This window comes from Nicotiana tomentosiformis, chromosome 4 (genome assembly GCF_000390325.3).
Source record: "Nicotiana tomentosiformis chromosome 4, ASM39032v3, whole genome shotgun sequence".
Lineage (NCBI taxonomy): Eukaryota > Viridiplantae > Streptophyta > Magnoliopsida > Solanales > Solanaceae > Nicotiana > Nicotiana tomentosiformis.
Window position 1 is genome coordinate 101,061,587 of NC_090815.1, and position 23,930 is coordinate 101,085,516.

Consider the following 23,930-nt stretch of genomic DNA (forward strand, 5'->3'; position numbering starts at 1 on the left):
TGCTGATTGAAACAGTTGATGGTAAACATAAGGAGCAGTTATTGAGCTACGATTGGCAACCATCTTTCTGTCAAGACTGCCTTCAAATAGAGCATCATACATGTGACTGCAATGCACAAGAAGAATAGAGTATCGTACAAGTGACTGCAATGCACAAGAAGAAAAGACACATAAAACTGGCCCTGCTCCTAAAGGTCAGGCAGGGACTAAGAAGCAACAAGGAGAACAACACAAGAGAGGAAGAAAACAAGTCAATAAGTGGGTAGTAAAGCCAAATGCAGCCAAAGAAACTCAAGGGCAAGAAGCAAGAAGCAAGAGTTGAACCTAGTACTAACAAAGTGATTGCAACAGAAGGGATAAGGCAAGAAGAGCTGAAGGGAATGTGCAAACTGAAAATGCTGATTTCCAGAAGGACAAAACAAAAGGGAAACAAGTGCAAAGCCCTAAGGTGAAAACATCACTAAGGGATGGTTTATCTATTGCAAATATTGAAGCTATGCTACACCAAAACAGATTTAGTGCACTGAGAATTCAGGAAAAGGAAGATGCAAGTCAGGCATCTAAAGAGGAAAGAGTACCCCTTGCTCAACCTCCATGATCATTAGCTCATGGAACATTAGAGGGATTAACAAGCCCTACAAGCAGAAAGAACTCAAGGCCTTTCTATTTAAAAATAAAATAACAGTACTAGGGTGCCTTGAGACAAAAGTAAAAACCTGGAATGCAAAAAAAGTTAGAATAAAAATTGGAAATGATTGGGAAGTGTTTGCAAACTACACACATGCTCCAAATGGAAAAATATGGATATTGTGGAAGACTCAGCATGTAAAAGTCAAAGTAATACTTGCAGGGGCTCAGTTGGTGCACTGTGAAGTCAGGGATAAACACTCAGATGTTACCTGCTGCTTAACATTTGTGTATGGGTACAACACAATAGAGAAGAGACAGGAAATATGGACACAACTAAGACAAATCCACAGTAATATGGTGGAGGTTTGGCTTGTTTTAGGAGATTTTAACACCATGATCTCTGTTTCTGATAGAATCAATGGCAATCCTATTAGTCAGACTGAGGTGGAAGATTTCCAAAAATGTATTGCTGACAATGGGTTGGGACAGTTGAATAGAAAAGGCTGTCAATGGTCATGGTGCAACAAAAGGGAGGATGCAGACATAATTTACAGTAATATAGATTGGGCCTTGGGAAACTCTCACTGGTTTATGAAATATAGCAGTATAGAGGCAGTGTATGAAAACTATGAGGTATGTGATCATTCTCCCATAATATTGTGTACTGCGGTTATTAGGAATTGGTTGCCAAAACCTTTTAGACTATTGAATGTGCTCCTACAGGATGAAGAATTCAACCAAATGGTCTAAGAGGTGTGGAATCAATCTATCCCTAGATATACTATGTACTCATTTTGGAAAAAACTGCAATATCTAGGAAGCAAAGCAAAAGGGATGAACAAAACTTTCAACTCAGTGGAAAAAAGGATAGACACTCTCAAGGGGAAGCTGCAGAGGATACAAAGTGAGATAGATACTGACCTATTCAACAATCAGTTGATATTGGAGGAGAAGGAGATATTAATACAAATAGTGAAATGGGAAGGCATCCAAGAGAAGGTGTATAGACAGAAATCAAGGGCAATCTGGATATCAGCAGGGGATTCCAACACAAAGTATTTCTATGCACAGTTGAAAGCAAGACAAACTAGAAATAGAGTGTCTACCACATGTAATGAACATGGTCAAAAACTGACTGACCTTCCTTGGTAGAACAAGAGTTCATAACATTCTTCAAAAACTTGCTAGGGACAAATGCTACTGAACTACCTTGCCTTGATGTTACAATAGCCAGAAATGAACCATGTTTGAATAGAGAACAACAATATGTACTCATTAAGGCTGTATCAGAGGAAGAAATCAAACAGGGACTTAAAGATATGCCAAATGACAAATCTCGTGGCATAGATGGTTTTCCAGCTGAGTTCTTCAAGACATATTGGGGCATTGTTAGAAAAGAAACTATACAGGCTGTGAAGGAATTCTTTGAAACAGGGAAACTTCTGAAGAATGTTAATAGTACTACTGTTACATTAGTGCCAAAGGTTTCAAGTCCCTCTTTTGTAAAAGAATTTCTACCAATAGCATATTGTACCACCCTATACAAACTCATTTTCAAGATCCTTACAACAAGATTAAAGATAGTGATGGACTTCATAGTAGGACTAGCACAGTCAGCATTCATAGAAGGGAGAAACATATTAGATAATGTGATTTTTGCTCATGAGCTGGTAAAGGGATATAATAAAAAAGGAGTCTCGCCTAGGTGCATCATAAAAGTGGACATAAGAAATGCATATGATTCAGTTGAATGGCCATTCCTACGTATGGTCCTACTGGAATATGGGATACCTAGCAAAATGGTCCAGTGGATAATGAAATGTGTGACTACTGTGAGCTACTCTCTGCTGATCAATGGTGGACTTACTAGTAGATTTCAAGCAAGGAAGAGACTGCGACAAGGGGACCCAATGAACCCTTACCTGTTTGTACTAGTAATGGAGTATCTGAATAGAACTCTGAAAACTCTTAAGGACATCCCTGACTTCAACTTCCATCCAAGATGTGCAAAGCTGAACCTCACACACATCTGCTTTGCAGATGATCTGATAATGTGTTGCAGAGCTGAAAAGGTTTCCATTCAATTATTGCTTGATAAGTTTAAACATTTCTCGAAGGTGTCTGGGCTCATGGCAAATCTGGACAAGAGTTCTATCTACGTAGCTGGAGTGTCTCAGGAATTCAAAGACATGATCACCTCAGATTACTAGTTCAAGCTGGAAGGCTTACCATTCAAATACTTGGGGGTGCCTCTATCATCAAGAAAGGTGACAATCCAGCAATGCATGCTGTTAGTTGAGAAGATAACCAACAGAATCAAGTACTGGATATCAAAGTTTCTCTCCTACAATGGAAGACTACAACTGATAAAGAGTGTTTTATTTGAAATGTAAACATACTGGGGGCAGGTATTTCTGATGCCAAAGAAGATCATCCAATTAGTGACTAATGCGTGCATGATATTCTTATGGACATTCAGCCAAAACCCCTCAAAGAGGGCACTGATTGCCTGGGACAGAATATGTATGCCTACTTCAGCTGGTAGACTATACGTCATCAACTTCTTATGGTGGAACAAAGCAGCTCTTTGTAAATTAATGTGAGTTATACATATAAAGAAAGATGCACTATGGATAAAATGGATACATAATTTTTATATAAAGAAGCAGGACTTCACTACAATGAACACCCCTAGGCAAGCATGCTGGCTTGTAAGGAAAGTTTTTGATACAAGAAAATGGTATCTGGGCATCGACTCTTTTGCCAACATCAACAATTATTGCAGGCAGGGGGCAATTCAATATTAAGAAGACATACACATTAGTGAGTCCTCAATACCCAAAGGTTCATTGGAAAGCTTTAATGATGGGTTCAAATGCTATACCTAGACATAATTTCATTTTATGGCTGACACTTCATCAAAGGCTTACCACTGTTGATAGACTGGTAACTTGGGGTATACAGGTAGCAAGTGAATGTGTACTGTACAATAGTGAGAAAATAGAAACAATGGCCCATCTCTTTTTTGAATGTCAGTACTCAAGGACCATCTGGAGTACAATGCTCAAATGGATGGGAGAGAGACATCCAGTTGGATTTTGGGAAGAGGAAGTAGTATGGCTGAAGAAAAGAACCAAAAATGGTATGCCTCGAAATAGCATATTGGCATTCTTATTTGCAGCTGTGGTTTATCATACATGGATAGAGAGAAATATGCGTAGATTTCAGGGGCAAAAGACTGATACCAAAAAGAGAATACGAGATGTTGTCCTCCAACTACATATCAAAGGACAACAGAAGGCTAAATGGAAGAAGATCTTAGAAGGTGTAAATAGTTTTCCTCTATGAATAGTTGGCACTCAATAGTATAAGTAGCAGAGGGAATATTGAAATATACATAACAGTTTTGGTTATTGTTCTTGAGTCTAGCTCTTTAGTCCAAAGGAGTTGGAGGAGATGTAATTATCTTTACTGGTTGAGTAAAATCTTTTGATATTTGACCAAAAAAAAAAATCGACAACTAATTAGTATGTAATAATTTTGACTTGGGTATATCTTCATCTATTTTCAAGGTTGGAAGAATCATAATTTTCGAGGGGAAAGCTGACATGAAATTGCTGTTCTATACATTTTCACAATTGGCAGCTGCGATGCAATAATAATGTTGCGTTAAATTATTCCAATTATATGTTGCGATATTGTCCATTTTGGATCAAACTTTTATAATTTTCCTCAAAAAGTGTCACATCCTTAAAAGTATCCAATATCTTATAAGTAAATTCTTTCTTTTTTGTACTTTCATGTAGGATTTTTTTCATACACACACAACAAATATTTTACTTGTACTCAGGGGCGGATCTATATTGTGGAAAGAGGGTGGTACGCCACCCGGTCGCTCCGGTAAAATTTCATGTACCCATAGGTATTTTACTAGTATTTTACGTGAAAAAGATAGCTAAATAAAAAATGGCACCCCAAGTAACAAAATGGTTATAGGTGCCATGGTCAAGGTAACTCTTGGCAGGCCCAATACCCAAGATTGACTTTTGCTCATATTGCAATTTTACTTTACTGTGTTACCTCTTTCCAGATTACTTTTTTTTTTTGTCATTTTCGCTTTCTTGAATTCTTTTATCTTTATTTTTGTATTTTCTTTGCCCCACTAGTGGGATTTCACTAGGTCGTTGTTGTTGTTGTTGTTGTTGTTGTGTTTTGTATTTTCTCTCTTTGTACAATTCTATTTTTATTAGTTATTTAGATTAAAAAAGTATATTTGCTTATGTTCTTTTGTTCTAGATCTCAATTTCTTTTCTTCTTTTAATATGCTTTTAATCATTTTTTTTATTATATTTAGTTAGTATTATTTTTTCCTTGAAAGGACCAAATATATTCAGTTTGGTTATCATGTGTTTATTTATGTACCAAAAGATCTTGTAAAGCAAACCAAATTAATTCAAAATAGATCGAATTGAACTAAATTAATTTAAAATAGAGCGAACTGACAAAATGCATGTATACCCAAATTCAACTGCCTTGACTACTGGTTATTATACATTAAATATTGTGACACCCGCAACCATTAAATCCTGGATCCGCCTCTGCTTAGTACTAATCTTTACAATCTCCGCTAGAATATTATGATATCATGTGAGTAAATTTTTTCAGAAGAGTTGTTTGGAAAAGATTTTCTGTTCACACCTTCTTGTACCTTGTCGCCTCTCTATCATTGATGAAATCAAATAAGAATTCAACTAAATTCGTGGAGAGGAAAATCGTTTGGTGTAGTGGGCTGTGGGCCTCATGGGCTTCTTAAGCTTGTTGGAAGATCTCAAGAGAACTCTTTTAAGTTCCAAAATATTTTGGGAGATTTGCATCCGTACCCTATATCTGTGCCCCCTTTTAACCTGTACCCTATTTTTTTAAAAGTTATTGATTTGGTAGCCATCTCACAAAAAGTCCGTAATAATATGACAATTACACCCCTGACAAAAGATAAAAAACGATCTCTTCCTCTCCTCTCAGCAACTTTATAAAAAAATCAGAACCTTGTCCAGATTCATCTTCAGAATCATACTTGCATGAAGTTGTTTCACCTTGAAACTAAAACTTCATGCTAATGTAGCATGAAGTTGTTTCATGCTGAAGCTAAAACTTCATGCTAATATAGCATGAAGTTGTTTCACATTGAAGCTAAAACTTCATGCTAATGCATGCTGAAGTTATTTATCCTCCAGTCTACAGTTATGTCATGAATTTTATCCGAAACTTCAGTCTAAACATGCTGAAGTTATTTAGTTCATTTGTTAAAACTTTAGACTAAACATGCTTAAGTTATTTAGGTCATTTGCTAAAATTTCAGACTAAACGTGCTTAAGTTATTTAGTTCATTTGCTAAAACTTCAGACTAAACATGCTTAACTTTTTTAGTTCATATTTGCTAAAACTTCAGACTAAACATGCTTAAGTTTTTATCTTGTAGTATGTAATTTTTTAATGAGTTTTTGCTAATGCATGCTGAAGTTATTTAGTTCATTTGCTAAAATTTCAGACAAAACATGTAAAAATTATTTAGTTCATTTGCTAAAACTTCAGACTAAACATGCTGAAATTTTTTAGTTCATTTGCTAAAATTTCAGACTAAACATGCTTAAGTTTTTGTTTTGAAATATGTAATTTTCTAAAGAGTTTTTGCTAATGCATGCTGAAATTATTTAGTTCATTTGCTAAAATTTCATACCAAAATATGCTGAAGTTTTGTAGCGCAGTCTATAGTTTTGTCCTGAGTTTTATCCGAAACTTTAGTCTAAACAAGCTGAAGTTTTTTAGTTTATTTGCTAAAACTTCAGCCTAAACATGCTTAAATTTTTGTCATGCAGTTTGTCAATAGTTTTTATTAAAGAAGGGCAAAATCGTCTTTTTAAAATGCTTTTAACAAAAAAATGGGTACGGATACAAACGAAAAAATAAAACGGGTATAAATTAAAAAGGGGCGACCAAATAGGACGTCCCATGCAATTTTTACCTCTATCATTGATGAAGTCAAATAGGAATTCAACTAAATTCGTGGAGAGGAAAATCGTTTGGTGTAGTGGGCCTCATAGGCTTGTTAAACTTGTTGGAAGATCTCAAGAGAACTCTTTTAAGTTCCAAAATATTTTTGGTTGAAATGAAATAGTTGGAGTTTTTTTTGTCTTATTTCCCATTTTGTATAATGGCTTCGATAGAAATTATAATATATTAACTTGACTTATATGTATTTAATGAAAAAATAATTAATAATGACTTGAAAAGATTGTTTCACAGATAAACAATCACATCAAAATTAAAGCTTGAATTCTTGAAAGTTGTAAAACATTATTCTAATGTAGTTCAAGCGTAAAAGCACTTACAAATTCTCTTTTAAACTGAAAGTAAAACAATACGTTATATGTGGATGTGAAAGTATAAACACTTATGTACGAACGACAAATTCAAACAAGAATGAATTATATACAAGGAATAGTGTAAAAAAATATTTTATATAATTAGTTCACGTCTTAAATAGTTACATGTAAAGGTGATGTAGCACCTCTTTATCCAACAATTGTTATTTTTCCCTCCCTTTTTGACATTTTTTTCTTTTCTTTTCTTTTTTGTTCAAAGCAGGCCATATCGAAAGAAGTTACGCCTTGTTATAAAAATATTATATTATGGATGTCCATTTATTACTCTGCTGTAAATAATCTTCTTGAAGAACATTATCCATTTAGTACTCTATTGAAATTTATCTACAAGTAGCTGATGCAGGCAAGTTGCAAGCAGCTCAATGAAATGACATGCAACAACTTCTTATTAAACAAGTAGGTTGCGAGCAATTCACGCAGATAGCATACAAGCAGCTCAAGAAAAGTCTCGCAGCTGCTTCCTGAAAAGCCTTGCAGCTGCTTCCTGAAAAGCCTTGCTTTATTTCTTCTATAAATAAAGGAGTTTTCAGTTCATTATGTACATCAGTTAAAAGTTGAATAATATATCAGTTTCTCTCTATACTTGTCTTTGATTTATTTACTTTATAGTCTTTATATTATAACATGTTATCAGCACGAGACTATGCTATCTCGAGCACATACTTTGAAAGTATCAAAGATACGGACTTTGTTTTTCTTCTAAATAATATCAAACCTTTCTAAACTTGAATTTGTAGCACTGGATATATCGGGCAAAAACTACATGTCTTGGGGGCTTGATGCTGAAATTCATCTTGATGCGATGGGTCTGGCAGACACTATCAAGGATAAAAATTAAGTATCAAACCAAGACCGTGCCAAAGCAATATTATTCCTACGCCATCACCATGATGAAGGCTTGAAAATGAAATATCTCATTGTTAAAGATCTAGTTATATTGTGGAATAATTTGAAAGATAGATATGACCACCTGAAGATGGTCGTTCTTTCACATGCACGTTATGATTGGACTAATTTAAGGCTACAAGATTTTAAATCTGTCAATGAGTATAATTCTGCTATGTCAAGAATTATTTTCCAATTAAAAATATGTGGTGATAATATTACTGATCATGATATAATGAAGAAAACTTTCACCATTTTTCATGCCTCGAATATGCTCCTACAGCTGCAATGTAGGGATGGGATTCAAAAAGTATTCTGAACTTATTTTTCATCTTCTTGTGGCCGAGCAACATAATGGGCTATTAATGAATAATCATGACAGTCGACCTACTGGTTTTTGTCCATTCCCTGAAGTGAATGAGACTAATATCCACCAAGCTAAACATGGAAGAGGTCGTGTCCCCAGCCGTGGTTGGGGAAGAAACTCTAATCATGGTAATTATAATGCACCAAACAACTCTCCTTACCACCAGCGGTGGAAAAGTAAGGAACAAAAACATGAAGTGGTGCAAGCAACAAATGCAGAAAATGCATGCTATAATGTGGAGAAAAAGAGCACTAGTCACGTACATGTCATACGCCAAAGCACTTGGTTGAGCTTTATCAAGCCTCCCAAAAGAAGACAGAGAAAAAAACTAAAGCAAATTTTATTTCTGAAGATAATATAGACTTCATGTATTTGGAAGTAGCTGATTACTTTGCACTCCTAGAAGAAAAACAAGTCATGTGATCGGTGATGAATCTGTAAAAATTTAAATATTTTAATTTTTGTGTTTATATTAGATAGTATGGTTATGTAATTGTTGTACATAAATAAAATTTATGCTTTGATAATGATGTTTACTCTAATATTTATTTTGTTTATGTCATTTTGAAAAATATGGATAATCCTTAAATTATGTTTGGATCAAAGACCAGTCATAAAAATATTTGTGTAATTGATAGTGGAACAACTCATTCCATATTCAAATATCAGAAATATTTTTCTTATTTACATAGGGAAAAAGCAAACGTTTCTGTAATTTTTGGTAATATAAGTTTGATTGAAGGCGCCGGAAGAGCCACTATATTTCTGTTTAAGGGAACAAAACTTATTATAGATATTGCATTATTCTCTTCCAAGTCACGAAGAAGCTTTTTGAGTTTTATAGATATCCGCTGGAATGGGTATCATGTTGAAACAATATATGAAATGAATTTGGAATATCTTTGTATTACAAAGAATGTTTCTGTCCAGAAGTGTATTGTAGAAAAGTTACTAACTTTATCTTCTGGATTATACTATTCAAAGATTAGTACTGTTGAAGCATACTCTATATATCGTAAACCAGAAGTTTACTGATTTAAATACTTTTGTGCTTTGGCATGGCCGCTTGGGCCATCCTGGATCAATAATGATGTGACGAATTATTGAAAATTCGAAAAGGCATCCATTAAAGAATTTTAAGATTCTTACAAATGATAAATTTTGTTGTGATGCTTGTTATCAAGGCAAAATGATCACTAGACCATCACCAATGAAGGTTAGCATTGAATCCCCTGCCTTTTTAGAGCGTATACATAGGGACATATGTAGACCTGTTCACCCACCAAGTGGGTTGTTTAGATATTTTTCCTAATCACCTCTCCTCAATACTTCTTCGGCCTACCTCTACCTCTCCTTAGGCCCTCCAGGGCTAACCTATCACACCTCCTCACCGGTGCATATTTGCCTCTCCTTTTCACATGCCCGAACCATCTAAATCTCGCCTCCCACATCTTGTCCTCCACAGGGGCCTCACCCACCTTGTCCCGAATAATTTCATTTCTAATTCTATCTAGTCTAGTATGCCCGCACATCTATTTCAACATCCTCATTTCAGCCACCTTCATTTTTTAGACATGGGAGTTCTTGACTGGCCAACACTTCTCCATATATAACATAGTCGATCTGAGCACCGCTCTATAAAACATACCATTAAGTTTAGGTGGCACATTCTTATCACACAAAACACTTGAAGCGAGCCTTCATTTCATCCTTCCCGCCCCAATACAATGTGTAATATCCTCATCGATCTCTCCATTCCCTTGTATAACTGACCCAAGGTATTTAAAACTCACTCTCCTAGGGATGACTTGAGAATCAAGCCTCATTTTTTCATTTGTCCAATTAAAGTTGGACTCTAAGTATTCTGTCTTGGTCCTGCTCAACTCGAAACCTTTAGACTCCACGGTATGCCTCCAAATTTCTAACCTTCCATTTACACCGCCTCATATCTCGTCAATCAGAACAATGTCATTTGCAAATAACATGCGCCACGACACCTCTCCTTGTATGTGGCGCGTCAGCGCTATGATCACCAAGGCAAATAGAATTGGACAGAGGGCAGACCCCTGATGCAACCCATCATAAATGGGAAGCATTCCAGGCCCCCTCCCACGGTCCTCACTCGAGTCTTAGCTCCATTATACATGTCCTTAATAGCCATAATGTAAGCAACATGAACACCTCTAGCCTCCAAACATCTCCACAGAACCTCTCGTGGCACTTTATCGTAAGTCTTCTCTAAATCGATGAACACCATATGTAAATCCCTCTTCCTCTCCCTATACTCCTCCCTCAACCTCCTAATAAGATGAATAGCTTCCGTAGTCGAACGTCTTTATCACGCCCTGAACCTGGGCCAGGACGTAACATGGCACCCGGTGCCTGACTACACATGACCAAGTGAACTAACTGGCTGGCCGTATCAATATGTGATATCATAATATACTAAATGCGTAAGATAAACTAACACATGCTGATATACTGAAAGTCTGAATGATATAAATCAAGTGCGAAAATACTAACATAATCTGTAGCTAAAATTGCTTAACATGAAAAGCCTTTGACTTTGTTTAACTGTTACTCTAGTCTTTGAAGCCCTTAATGAAGTACTGAAACACTCACTATCTATACATACTGAAAGACTCTAAAGTAATGATAATGCCCCGAAAGAACTAGGGCTCACCAAATAGCTGGTACGAGAATCCTAGCGGTCTGAATCGTCAACCTGTAAATCATTACGTGCATTGTGATATGTAGGCCCCAAGTAAAAGGGACATTAGTACATTTGAATTGCACTGATATGTAAAGAAACTGAAAAGAAAGAACTATAAATGCTGAACTGAAACTGAAACTAAAATGATAACTGATCACTGATAACTGAAATGATAACTGATAACTGAACTAAACAAATGAGGTAAGGATATGTATACTCTCTCTTCTGAATGATGAACCACCTGTTTATCTGAATATATAAACTGCAGCCTCGGGACCAATATATATATGCACAAACTGTGGCCTCAGGCCTAAGTATACATGCACAAACAGCAGCCTTGGGACCAAGTATACGTGTACATAACTGCGGCCTCAGGCCCAAAGATGCATAAAGCATAAATTGCGGCCTCATGCCCAAATATGCATAAAACATAAACTGCGGTAGAACTAAAATCAGGAACTGAGAATTAGGGGTTCAACATTCAGGGATTTAAAATCAGGAATTGAGAATCATACTGCAATACATGATACTGAAATACTGAATTATATTGAGTTACATAATACTAGAATACTGAATAGAACTAAACTGAGACATGTATTAATGAACTGCTTATGAGAACTTATGCTTCAACTATTTATGACATGCTATTAATCTAGACTGAGACTCATGGGAATTAAACACAAGTCTATATTGATTACGCACTGAGCTCACAACGTTCGAAATGAAAGTCATGAACGAATTACAAAGCTAGAGAATAGAAGTTCTACAACTATTCAAGGAACTGAGGCATAATTACTTTCTAAGGCAATTCATAATAGTAATAAAGAATGAGACGTAGGGAGAATCATAAACATTCCCAAACGTAAAGAGTTAGCCTCACATACCTTAACATCCTGCTCTTGAGCGTAATACAACATTCGCCAACCCTTTCAACTTTAATCTCTATCAATACAAGTCAAAGGGATTCCATGTTAGCAATAATATGCATGTTTTGGTCACTTAGGATTTTTATCAAACACCTGGTGGGTATAAAGTTTTATAGCCCGCATTAATGGTGTTTCTACACCCAACATCCCATTCTCTTACTCCTAGAAAATTCTAAAATATCAACTTGCTATAATCAATACCATTCTTCATCATCCATAGGATAAATAACACCCTTAATCAATAATCAATAATCAACAACCCAAATCTATAATCATTCATGATTTTCTATCAAACCCATCAACTCATATCTCATGAACTTAGAGTCTATAAATATTAATCCAATGCTATAATCAATTAGAGGGGGAAGACATTACCTTTTGAAGTTCAATCCACTTGAATTCGAGTTCTAGGGTTTCTTTTCTCAACAATGATATCCCAATCGAATGTCTAATAATTTGAAAGGTTTGCCCATGTTAATAAGGTGTTGGAGAATTGAAATTAACTTAGAATAACCATTAGAACTCACCTTGGATGGTGGAGAGACCTTGGGAGAGGTTAGGTTCTTGAGAGATTCCCTTTTTAGAGCAAGTTTTTGTGTTTTGGGTTGTGGGGACGAAGTAAGGCTTATAAAACAGCTTCCTGGGTGCTCCCCCAAGCAGCTGAAGGCACAACCACGCACCTAGACGCGCAGCAGGGCAGTAGCACTGCCATAAGTGCGCGGCCGCGCACGGAACCATTTGGGCGCGCATCTAGTAAAACGCACATAATATTTTGCACAGATATCTGGTTGGGCTACACAATATATTTTTGGAAAGCTATTTCAAAGGGATACAACTTTTATGTTTTGCATTTTCCTAAATTCCTTATAAAGTTTCACAAAATCCTGCTGGAAGACAGACCTCTTGTAAACTTAGTCGATTTTATCGAATCTTATGCACCCCATTCTCCGTCTTGATTCTAAAACAACTATTTCCACCCATACTCATCCCGATAGAACTTCTTGTGTATAAAATATAACATTACTACACATTTAACATGTCCACACCTAAGACAAATTTACGGAGTATTACATTATTTCCCCCTTGGGATCATTCGTCATTGAATGATTGCCCTGGCTATAACTACGACTAACTCTGGACCTTAAACGAGTCTGATAGAAACATGCGAATTCTGAACTGGAACGAATATTTGGGCACTGAACTGACATCAATATCTGAGTACTAAGTTGGCATGCATAGCTGAGTACTGGACTGACATGAGTATCAATGTACTGAACTGACATGAGTATCTGAGTACTGAACTGATATGGGTATCTTAATACTAGAAACTTGAATGTTATAACATGACACATAAAATATTGGGTGTACAGCCGCCAACTCTGATGGCAACTCTAACTCATAAACTACTTGGCTGATCCTACGTAGGATACTATATGGCCCGATGTATCTGGGATTGAGATATCCTTTTTTCCCAAATCTTATAACACCTTTCATAGTCCAAACTTTCAGAAACACCCAATCATTAACTTGAAACTCTAGGTCTCTATGCCGCATGCCCGAATATGACTTTTGGCGGCTCTAAGTCATTTTCAAACACTCTTGAATAAACTTGACTTTCTCCATAGTCTGATAGACCAAATTTGGTCCCAACAACTCTTCTTCACCAACTTTGAACCAACTAATTGACGATCTACACCTTCGCCCATACAGAGCTTCGTGTGGTGCCATCTTGATACTATAATGGAAGATGTTATTATAAGCAAACTTAATGAGAGGTATGTGATCATCATAATTACTTTTAACTTAAATGACATATCCTCAAGTGTCTGAATAATGCGCTCTGCCTGGACATCTTTCTGAGGATGAAAACCTTGTGCCTAATCTTTTCTGAAAGGAATTCTAAAAATTCGTTGTAAACTGAGCACCACGATATAAAATGATGGACAACGGAGTCCCATGCACTCTGATGATTTCTTGGATATACAACTTGGCATAATCCTCTACTGAATCTGCAGTCTTCACTGGTAAGAGGTGAGATAACTTGGTAAGTCGATCTACAATCACCCAATTAAATCATGCTTTCAAAAAGAGTGAGATAATCCTATTATAAAGTCCATATTTACCATCTTCACTCAAGAATATATGTATTATGTGGTAAAATACTAGGCTTTCTGTTGCTCGACTTTCATTTGTAGACAATTCAGACACTTGGCTATAAAGTTTGTGACGTTCTTTTTCATGCCGTTCCACCAGTAAATCTCCTTAATACTATGATACATCTTTGTGGAACCTTAGTAAATAGAACACCTAAAATTCTAGGCTTCAGACATAATCCACTCTCTGAGCCCACTACGTCTGGACTACACAGTCCATCTTGGTACCTCAAAGTACTTTCATCTCCCCCTTATTCAAAAGACATCATTTTATGCCTGTGAATCCCCTCTTTTTGCTGCAACAAGCTGGGGTCATCAACTATTTCTCCTTCACTTCGGCTACTAAGGAGGAACAATACAACAACTCTACCATCTTCGGAATCCGAAAGTCGAACTCCTAGCTTGGCTAAGTGATGAACTTCTTTCACCATAGTTCTCTTGTCTGCCTCAGTCATGAGCTATACTTCCCATACTTGATTATCCCTTTAAGGTACTTCCTGAAAATACTTACAATATTGTTGTGAGCAAGTCTTTGACCAGTACTCTAAAGATTAGATTCTCGTACAATGGAACTACCCTCGTGATACATAACTGGGCATGATTTTATAGTTTATCCTATGCTAACTATGCGGGTGACGAGGCCAATATGTATAGGATTTTCCTTCTCGTGCTTTGTCAAATTCTAGTATAGTTTATGATATCGTCCCACAGAGATTGGAACATCTATGCTACAGACTTTTAATATTTCAACTACTATTTGAGAGAATCAGTTTGATAAAAAGTGAGTGAGGTTTAAAGCTTATTAATTACTTAAACAAAAATCAAGAACTTTCGGAAGATTTATAATTTAAAAGAGTTGGGAATCGTTGAATTCACTTGATAATATATTACAATAAAATCTCAATTTTTACATGTATTTCTCTTAGGAATAATTGTTTATTGCTAATATAATTATATTTAACTCACTAAGAAGTAGTCAATTAATAGCACTCCGTGAGGTTATGTGATTAATTGAGTTAAAACTAGTGACGATTATACCGAAATATTTTTCTTGCTTGAATTGTGCTAAGAGATAGTAAAAACTTCGTGAGAATAGTTTTACTAAAAAAAATCAATAATCTTGCTTACAATAATTTCTCCGTGAGAATTAAAACTATGGCAAGCAAGATTACGAAGTTGGAATAATAGATTACTAAAAATTACTCTCACTCTACTAATTATTCATTGGTTATTATATATCAATTTTGCTTCGTGAGAATTACAAAATCAATATAAGAATAACTTAGAGATAAACTATGTAGAAGTGATAATAATAATTAATTAAAACTATTATTACGGCACAGTACAAAGTATAAAAAGAAAGTTTCAAGCCAAGGATGTATTAAACTGAGATAGTATTACAAATATATATATCAAGTTTCATCAACTATCCCAACAAAAGAAGTTACTCCATTACGAAGTAAGAAAAACTAATTTAGGAACAAAAAACTTGTGAAGAAATATTATTCTTCTAAAAGAAAAGAGAACTAGTAGAAAATACTAAACACAAAAGAGAGAGAGACCAAAAAGTAATTTTCTCCCGTAAGACTCAATGTCTTCTCTTCAAAATTCACACTCTATTTATAGAGTTTTCTTGCCTAAGGTTCTCCATAGTTGCAACTATAAAAATTGTAGGTGCAATTATGACCTTGCCAATTTGAGCTTCATTCTAAAGAGGAAGAACCATAGTTTCAACTATAGTTTGCTAGTTGCAACTATGTAATTTGCTCCATAATTTTCAATTGCCATTGTCGCAACTATGGTGTTATATTTGCTTCTTCATTCCCGGTTGACTACTCAATTCTCACTCTTTTTTTGCTTTTTTTCTTCAATTTTCATAAGCTCTTCCTCCTGCGAAGTATGTTAGAAAATATGGGAGAACATGGTATATTTATTCATGTTTTATTTAAAATATTTAATATTTATATATAAAAATATATGAATAAATTATATCCATCAAATTCCCCCACACTTGAATCTTTGCTCGTCCTCGAGGAAAAACATTTCTAAAAAAAAAAAAATTGTAACATTTTCTTCAAAACTTTTGGTCTTTGTAGGATAAAAAATTTATTCAAAATAATTTCCCCCATCATGCCAAATGATTAATCTTTTAAGCTTCACCAAATCTTTTACCTTGCTTCTGATTTCATTTTTTTTTAAAAAACAAAATTTTGCGTTCTTTTTCTCTTGAATCTTTCGGAATTGATAACTTTATTATCACACGCCTTGAATATCACAATTCTTCATCCATAGGCTTGCTCTTCATGTTAATCTCCACTAATATAGATTCAACACTGATTTTTGAAATCTATTTAGGACTTTTTCTTGGCTTATAATGTCAGGTTTCAGGCTGGTAGGATAAAAATATTTTTGTAGTGACTTTTCTTCTTCTAGCTTGGAGCAAATGCTCCTTGATATTAAATATTTCATTTTTTTCCCCTAGTATTTTGGCATTTTCTTTTCTTTTTGTATATATATGCTTTCATCAACATAAAGAGATATAAGAATATACACACTCTTATATATTAGATCTCTCTCCTTTTGTTTTCTTTTCTGTTTCGTGCCTTGCACAATCTTTCTTCCATTTTTCTAACAAACATTACTTATCATGGCTGGTAGAAGTAATAACTATAATAGTAATATACATCTTTGTCGTTTTATTTTTTTTGTTTATGGATTATAGACCATGCTGTTTTTAAAAACAAATAGGATAAAGGCTCAAAGATAGGTTCTAAGAGGTAAAAACTTTTTTTTTCTTGGAGAAAATAAACTAAAAGAGGCTAAAAGGTGTATCAAAGAAAGTCTAATTTCATCTTTCAAGAATCAGTGTCATCCATTATTTCGCCTCGAAGAACATTTAAAGCAAGTTCTAGAAAAATTATTGAGTCTACCTTCTTGTGATAATAACTTTTCTCAATTCCTTTGATCTTGCGAGTTGGAGAAGCTAGTTTTGCCTTCACAAAATTAAAGTCGTAGGCATATAACTGATATGATAATGAAGAAAAGACTTAATATTTGTGCACAATAGAAATAATTTATTTTACTAATTAAAAACCTACAGTGACACAATCATTAAGAAAAAGAAAATTATTATAATATTATAGATTTTTTTTTTCAAGGAGAAAAAAAAAATTAACAAAAGAGAAATTTCCTTATAACAACTTTTAAAGAAAGAACGTGATCATTCTTTTTATATTATTATATGCATTTTTCATTTTTTTTAAAACAAAGTAATAGAATTATGACATATAGCTAAGCACTTGATATTTCGTAAATATTTATAAATTATCTATCTCTCTCTCTCTTTCTCTCTCTCTCTCTCTCTCTCTCTATATATATATATATATATATATATATAGAGAGAGAGAGAGAGAGAGAGAGAGAGAGAGAATTATTCTATTAGTAAAAATATATATGTTTTTGGCTTTCACATTTACAATCACAGAAGAAAGCTTGAAAGAAACTGTGACCACACACGTTCTATGTGTAATAGACTGGACTAATTTAACACCTTAACAGTCATAGGATCCGGGTTTTGATATAAACCAAAAAATTTACCTGAGCCAACAATTAATTTACATAATTAGATGGTTAACCAACCAGTGACTTAGGCATACCGACCAGCATGGAATTACTCCTGTATAGATGGCTCTGTTTTTGTAGAGGCCTTCATGGGATGTCCCGGTTGTACAATAATCTTAAATTTGTCTCCTCCACTTCTCTGTTGAATTTCGATTGCTCCATAGGAAGTAACACCTGTAACATTGTAAGAACCTGTCCACCTGGATTTTAATTTCCTGGGAATAGCCTGAGTCGACTATTGTAAAGAAGTAAACGATCTCCAATTCTAAAATTTTTTTGTCGGATCAAATTGTCATGCCATATTTTTATTTTTTCTTTGAAAATTCTGGCATTTTCATAAGCTTCCTGCCTCAGTTCTTCCAATTCATTAACCTGAAAAAAATCTCTTTTTACCAGCAGAGGTTAATTCAAAGTTTAATGCTTTGAGTGCCCAAAATTCTTTGTGTTCTAATTCAAATAGCAAATGGCAAGCCTTCCCAAAGACTAATTTATATGGGGATGTTCCAATTGGTGTTTTGAACGTCGTTCGGTATGCCATAATGCATCATCTAATTTTAAAGACTAGTCTTTTCTTGAAATTCCAACTGTCTTTTCCAGAATTCTTTTTAACTCGCGGTTGGAAACTTTAACTTGCCCTTGTGTTTGAGCATGATATGCCTATTCATGAAATGAGTTCCTTGATCACTAATGATTACTCGAGATATGCCAAATCTAGTAAAAATATTCAAAAGAATGAGAAGAAGGAAAAGGACCCATGAAATCTATTCCCCAAACATCAAATATTTCACATTCTTTTATTGATTGTAATGGCATCTCATCTCTCTTAGTGATATTACCTATTTTCTGACACCTGTCACATTGTGCGACATATGCTCGGGCATCTTTGAAGAGTGTTGGCTAGAAAAATCCGGCCTCCAATACTTTAAATGCCGTACGGTTTGCAGCATAATGACCTCCAATTGCTCCATCATGACAGTGATACAAAATTTTGGTCATCTCTTCTTCAGGTACACACCTCCTGATGGTATTATCTGCACAAATTTTGAACAAGTAAGGTTCATTCCATAAATAATACTTAGCATAAAAAATAAGCTTTTTTCTCTGTTAGTAAGAGATATCTTGGGGTGTCCATCTTCCAATCAAGTAATTAGCAATATCTGCGAACCAAGGTGGTTGAGTCACAATATAGTCAACTAAAAAATTTGAACATCAGAAAATTCTTCTTTTATCTAGCTGAACTCAAGGGGAGGGTCTTCTAGTCTAGACAAATGGTCAGTTACCTGATTCTCTGTTCCTTTTTTGTCTTTTATCTTAAGGTCAAATTCTTGCAGAAGTAAAATCCATCTTAACAATCTAGGTCGAGCATCCTTATTTTCTAAGAGGTATTTTAGAGCTGCATGGTCAGTAAAAAACAGTGACCTTCGTTCCTATCAAATAAGAACAAAAATTTTCAAATACAAATACTACTGCCAGTAACTCTTTTTCTGTTGTGGCATAATTTAGTTGAACCTCATTTAGTGTTCTACTAGCATAGTAAATGGGACGAAAAATCTTATCCTTTCTCTGGCCTAAAACAGCTCCAATTGCCGTATCACTAGCATCACACATAACCTCAAAAGGCTGACTCCAATCAGGGGACACAACTACAGGGGCAGTTGATAATTTCTCCTTCAGGGTGTCAAAAGCTATCATACAATCACCTGAAAAATCAAACTTAATATCTTTTATCAAGAGGTTAGTCAGAGGTTTTGAAATCTTTAAAAAATTCTTTATGAACCGCCTGTAAAAACCTGCATGACCTAGAAAGCTTCTAATGCCTTTAACAGTTGTGGGAGGGGGTAATCCTGCTATAAGATCAATTTTAGTCTTATCAACTTCTATTACATTAGCAGTGATTTTATGTCCTAAAATAATTCCCTATATAACCATAAAATAATATTTTTCCCAATTCAGAATCAAGTTTGTCTCTTCACATCTCTTAAGAACTAAAGTCAAGTGGTAAAGACAATCTTCAAATATTTTGCCAAAGAGTGTAAAATCATCCATAAAAATTTCAATAAATTTTTCAGTCATGTTAGAAAAAATTACTGATATGCAATGCTGAAACGTAGCAGGGGCATTGCATAGACCAAATGGCATTCTCCTATAGGTATATGTTCCGTGAGGACATGTGAAAGTTATCTTATCCTGATCTTCGGGTACAATTGGTATTTGGTTATACCCTGAATAACCATCAAAAAAATAGTAAAAACCATATCCTGCAATTCTTTCCAAATATTTGATCAATAAATAGTAAAGGAAAATGATCTTTTCTGGTAGCATCATTGAGATGTCTATAATCAATACAGACTCTCCATCCTGTAACAGTCCTTGTAGGTATGAGTTCATTATTTTCATTCTTTATAACTGTCATACCTCCTTTCTTTGGTACTACCTGAACTGGACTTACCCAAGGGCTGTCTGAAATTGGGTAAATAATACCTGCTGCTAAAAGCTTGACAATCTCCTTTTTCACTACTTCCTGCATTGCATGATTCAATCTCCTTTGGGGTTGGATTATTGGCTTGTAGATATCCTCCATGAGGATTCTACGCGTACAAATTGCTGGACTAATCCCTTTGATATCCTCTATAGTCCAACCTAAAGCTCCTTTATGTGCTTTTAAGACTTGAATTAGTCTTTCTTCTTGTTCTGCAGTCAAAGAAGATGAAATAATTACTGAAAATAATTCTTGCTCAAGCTAAACATATTTTAAATAAGAAGGGAGAACTTTGAGTTTAATTTTCGGTTAAACTTCTTCTGATTGCATCTCTTTATCCTTAGAATCATTTTCCAGTCTTTCAGCTTCTTTCCTGATTGTGGGATCAACATCTTGTGTAGTGCCTGATTTGGTCAAATATCTTTCCATTGAGTCAAAAATTAATTGATCATCTTTGAATTCATCTGCACGATCACTAATCATGTCAATAGAAAAGCATAAAGATGATGCCTCATCTCCTGAAAATCTTAGTATCTTTTGTATATAAAAAATAACTCTTTCTTCATCAACTCTCAAAATTAGTTGTCCTTGATGAACATCTATGATTGCTCTTCCTGTAGCAAGAAATGGTTTACCCAAAATTATTCGTTCATCAGGACATTCTTTCATTTCAAGCACTATAAAATCTACGGGGAACACAAACTTATCTACTCTTACAAGCACATTTTCAATTATTCCCTTAGGTTTCTTAGTACTTTGATCTGCAAACTGAAGTGAAACACCTATGTCCTTCATTTCACTGAGATCCAATTTTCTAAAGATAGAAAATGGCATCAAATTTATTGAAGCTCCAGAATCACAAAGTGCTTTTTCAAAATATACTCCTCCTAAAGTGCATAGAATGGTAAAACTTTCATGATCACCAAGTTTTTGTGGTAGCTTATTTTGAAGTATAGCACTACATTTTTCAGTAAGCATTACCACAGAAACTTCTTCCAATTTTCTTTTACTTAACAAAATTTCTTTTAAAAATTTAGCATATGAAGGCATTTGCAACAAAGCATCAGTGAAAGAAATATTAATATGAATCTGTTTCAAGATTTTCAAAAACTTTGCAAATTGACCATCAAGTTTTTCTCGTTTCATTTTTTGTGGAAAAGAAATTGTCACAGGCGGGGCAGTCATTTTTTCAGAAATCTTTTTTTCCTTATTCTTTATTTCTTTCTCCTTTGATGGTTCAGATGGTTGTTCAATATTCTTACCTTTGTCTACCTGTTGTTCTGTCTGGTTCTTTTTTTGTCTGTCTGCATAAGGTTCATCAAGTTCCTTACCTAACCGTAAAGTAATGGCTTTAAGGTGCTCCTTTGAATTTTTCTCTGTATTGCTTGGTAAGGGACCCTGAATCTTTTCTGACACAAGAGCTGCCAATTGGCTTAATTGAATTTCTAGATTTTTGAGGGATGAATTTTGGCTTTCCATATTTTTATCAGTGACCTTAATATACTTGTATAAAAGGTTATCAAGACTTGGATGAGTTTGTTGAGGCCTCTGCTGGTATGACCCTGCTTGTTGATATGGTCCTGCTTGCTGATAAGGTCTGTAATTCGGTTGCCCACGATTTTGACTCTGGTATCCTGGCGGCCCCTGCACCTGTTGTTTCTTGAATCTTTGAGAGTTTTCTGCACCATTTGGGTTACTCCACTGAAATCCTGGATGCTTTTGTTTTATTGGACTCCCAAAAGGATATGGCTTGTAACCGATGACATTAACTTGTTCATCCGTTTGATTGGTTGCTTGGCATTCATAATTCTGGTAGTTTTCTCCACACATGTCACAAGCCTCATATTGGTTTGATTGTTGTGTATTCACCTGAAAAGATTCAAACTTTTGTGCCAAAGAAATAATCTACTGCGTTAGTGTATTCAAGGCATCAACTTGATTTACCGTAGCAGCCTTTTTAATGATTACATGCTCGGATGGCCATTGGATAGCATTCTCAGAAATTTCATTCAACAGTTGCAATGCTTCCTCTGTGGTTTTTCCCATTACAGAACCTCCTGCAGCTGCATCTATCACATTTCTAGTAGAGGGTTTTAACCCGTGATAGAAAATGTACAATTGTATATGTTCAGAAATTTCATGGTGTGGGCATTTTCTTAACATTGCTTTTAATCTTTTCCAAGCTTGATAAACTGATTCAATGTCAGTCTGCAAGAAATTAGATATGTCTTGCCTTAACTTTGTGATTTTAGCAGGGGAAAAATATTTGTTTAAAAACTTCTGAGTCATCTGGTCCCATGTCGTAATGGACCCTTGAGGTAAACTTCGCAACTAAGTCTTGGCATCTCCTTTTAGAGAAAAAGAAAATAGCCTTAACTTGATAGCTTCAGGAGGTACTCTATTGTACTTAGCAGTTTCTACAAGTTCTAGAAAATTAATTAAATGACTATGTGGATCTTCACTTGTATCACCAGTGAAGACACAAGATTGTTGAATTGTTTGATTCAGGCCGGTCCTGATTTCAAAGTTGTTGGCTGTCACTGGGGGCTTCCTGACACTAGATTCGCAGTTGAAGCGATCAGGTCTAGCATAATCCCTAAGGATTCTGTTTGCTGATCTTGGCGCCACTTCATCAAACTGCTCCTCTACATGAACTGGTGGTGGAATCTCCAGTGGATTATTATCATCTTCTAGTTGGTGCTCTATTCTATCACAAGTTATGCTTTGAGAAGATAATGCTTGTCCTTTCCTACGCAATCGAAGAGATCTTTCAATTTCAGGATCGTAATTAGCCAACTCTTTTGTAGAAGAGCGGGTCATAAACTACTTAAAAATTTAAAAGTGAAAAAAAATTAAATTTAATTCCTAATGTAGTGCTAGTAATTGATAACTAAACTATAGAAAATTTCAAAGAGAATATAGATAGTTAGTGAAGAAAAACAAATACCATAATATTGTATATAATAATACTATTAATTAAGCTACTAATAAAATAATAAAAAATATATATATAAAACAATGAAACTAACAATTAAGCGTTAGTAGTAATACTAATAATGAATTTTAATAGATCAGAGTATTATTAAGTATAAACAAAAGTTGTACTAGTGAGTAATAATGGTGATAAGTGAGAATAACACTGTAGAAGTACTAATAATAATGATAAAATATTACAAAAAAAACAATAAACAATGATAAGAAAATAATAATATGTAACAACAAACTATATTGAAAATTAGAAAAAGAAGTACATCGAAGTACTTGCAATGAGAAAAAAAAATGATACAACAAGTGATAGTACTAATAATAATTATACTAAATATAACGAAGGAAAGCTAATGATAGCAATAATAGGAAGAAGTACTAATATGTTTTTTTTAGAGTGCTGTTACGAAAAGAAAACGATAATATTAATATGATAGTAGTAGTTATAGTACTACTTAGTAAATAGTGATAATAATAACATATAACAATAATAAAGTCTCAAATTAGTAACAAAATATTTAATCTGAAGTAGATGTATGCCAATCCCCGGCAACGGTGCCAAAAATTTGACGAGGCCAATGTGTATAGGATTTTCCTGCTCGTGCTTTGTCAAATTCTAGTATAGTTTATGATATCGTCCCACAGAGATTGGAACATTTATGCTACAGACTTTTAATATTTCAACTACTATTTGAGAGAATCAGTTTGATGAAAAGTGAGTGAGGTTT

At 34.7% G+C, this 23,930-nt stretch overlaps 3 protein-coding genes and 1 non-coding gene across 4 annotated transcripts; 3 read left to right on the forward strand and 1 right to left on the reverse strand.

Annotated features, from left to right (window-relative positions):
* Positions 1-594: 594 nt before the first annotated feature.
* Positions 595-1,380, forward strand: LOC138910239 (uncharacterized). Its single transcript, XM_070201465.1, has 2 exons — positions 595-1,263; positions 1,354-1,380. Exons 1-2 carry the CDS (start codon positions 595-597, stop codon positions 1,378-1,380), a joined length of 696 nt encoding a protein of 231 aa, XP_070057566.1.
* Positions 1,381-2,911: 1,531 nt separating this feature from the next.
* On the forward strand, positions 2,912-3,978 carry LOC138910240 (uncharacterized). The gene is made up of 3 exons (XM_070201466.1): positions 2,912-2,920; positions 3,039-3,219; positions 3,416-3,978. The coding sequence occupies exons 1-3, from the start codon at positions 2,912-2,914 to the stop codon at positions 3,976-3,978; spliced, it is 753 nt and encodes a 250-aa protein (XP_070057567.1).
* Positions 3,979-18,730: 14,752 nt separating this feature from the next.
* Positions 18,731-22,707, reverse strand: LOC104118414 (uncharacterized). Its single transcript, XM_070201467.1, has 8 exons — positions 22,162-22,707; positions 20,533-22,086; positions 20,154-20,478; positions 19,827-19,960; positions 19,529-19,655; positions 19,248-19,438; positions 19,019-19,165; positions 18,731-18,769 (listed from the first exon to the last, which is right to left on the reverse strand). Exons 1-8 carry the CDS (start codon positions 22,504-22,506, stop codon positions 18,731-18,733), a joined length of 2,862 nt encoding a protein of 953 aa, XP_070057568.1. The 5' UTR covers positions 22,507-22,707.
* On the forward strand, positions 22,352-22,458 carry LOC117273016 (small nucleolar RNA R71). The gene has a single exon (XR_004502987.1). It is a non-coding gene; the product is annotated as a small nucleolar RNA R71 (small nucleolar RNA).
* Positions 22,708-23,930: the final 1,223 nt, after the last annotated feature.

Excerpts from the sequence above, each read along its gene's own strand:
- LOC138910239 (XM_070201465.1), top strand. The coding sequence starts at position 595 with ATGATCATTAGCTCATGGAACATTAGAGGGATTAACAAGCCCTACAAG. Across the intron at positions 1,264-1,353 it reads CAGTGTATGAAAACTATGAG|GATGAAGAATTCAACCAAAT; the intron begins GTATGTGATCAT and ends GTGCTCCTACAG.
- LOC104118414 (XM_070201467.1), bottom strand. The coding sequence starts at position 22,506 with ATGACTCAGAAGTTTTTAAACAAATATTTTTCCCCTGCTAAAATCACA. Across the intron at positions 19,439-19,528 it reads AAGCTTTCTAGGTCATGCAG|GTGATTGTATGATAGCTTTT; the intron begins GTTTTTACAGGC and ends TTGATTTTTCAG. Across the intron at positions 18,770-19,018 it reads AAAAAGGAACAGAGAATCAG|ATAATACCATCAGGAGGTGT; the intron begins GTAACTGACCAT and ends AAATTTGTGCAG.
- LOC138910240 (XM_070201466.1), top strand. Across the intron at positions 3,220-3,415 it reads GTGGAACAAAGCAGCTCTTT|GCAGGGGGCAATTCAATATT; the intron begins GTAAATTAATGT and ends CAATTATTGCAG.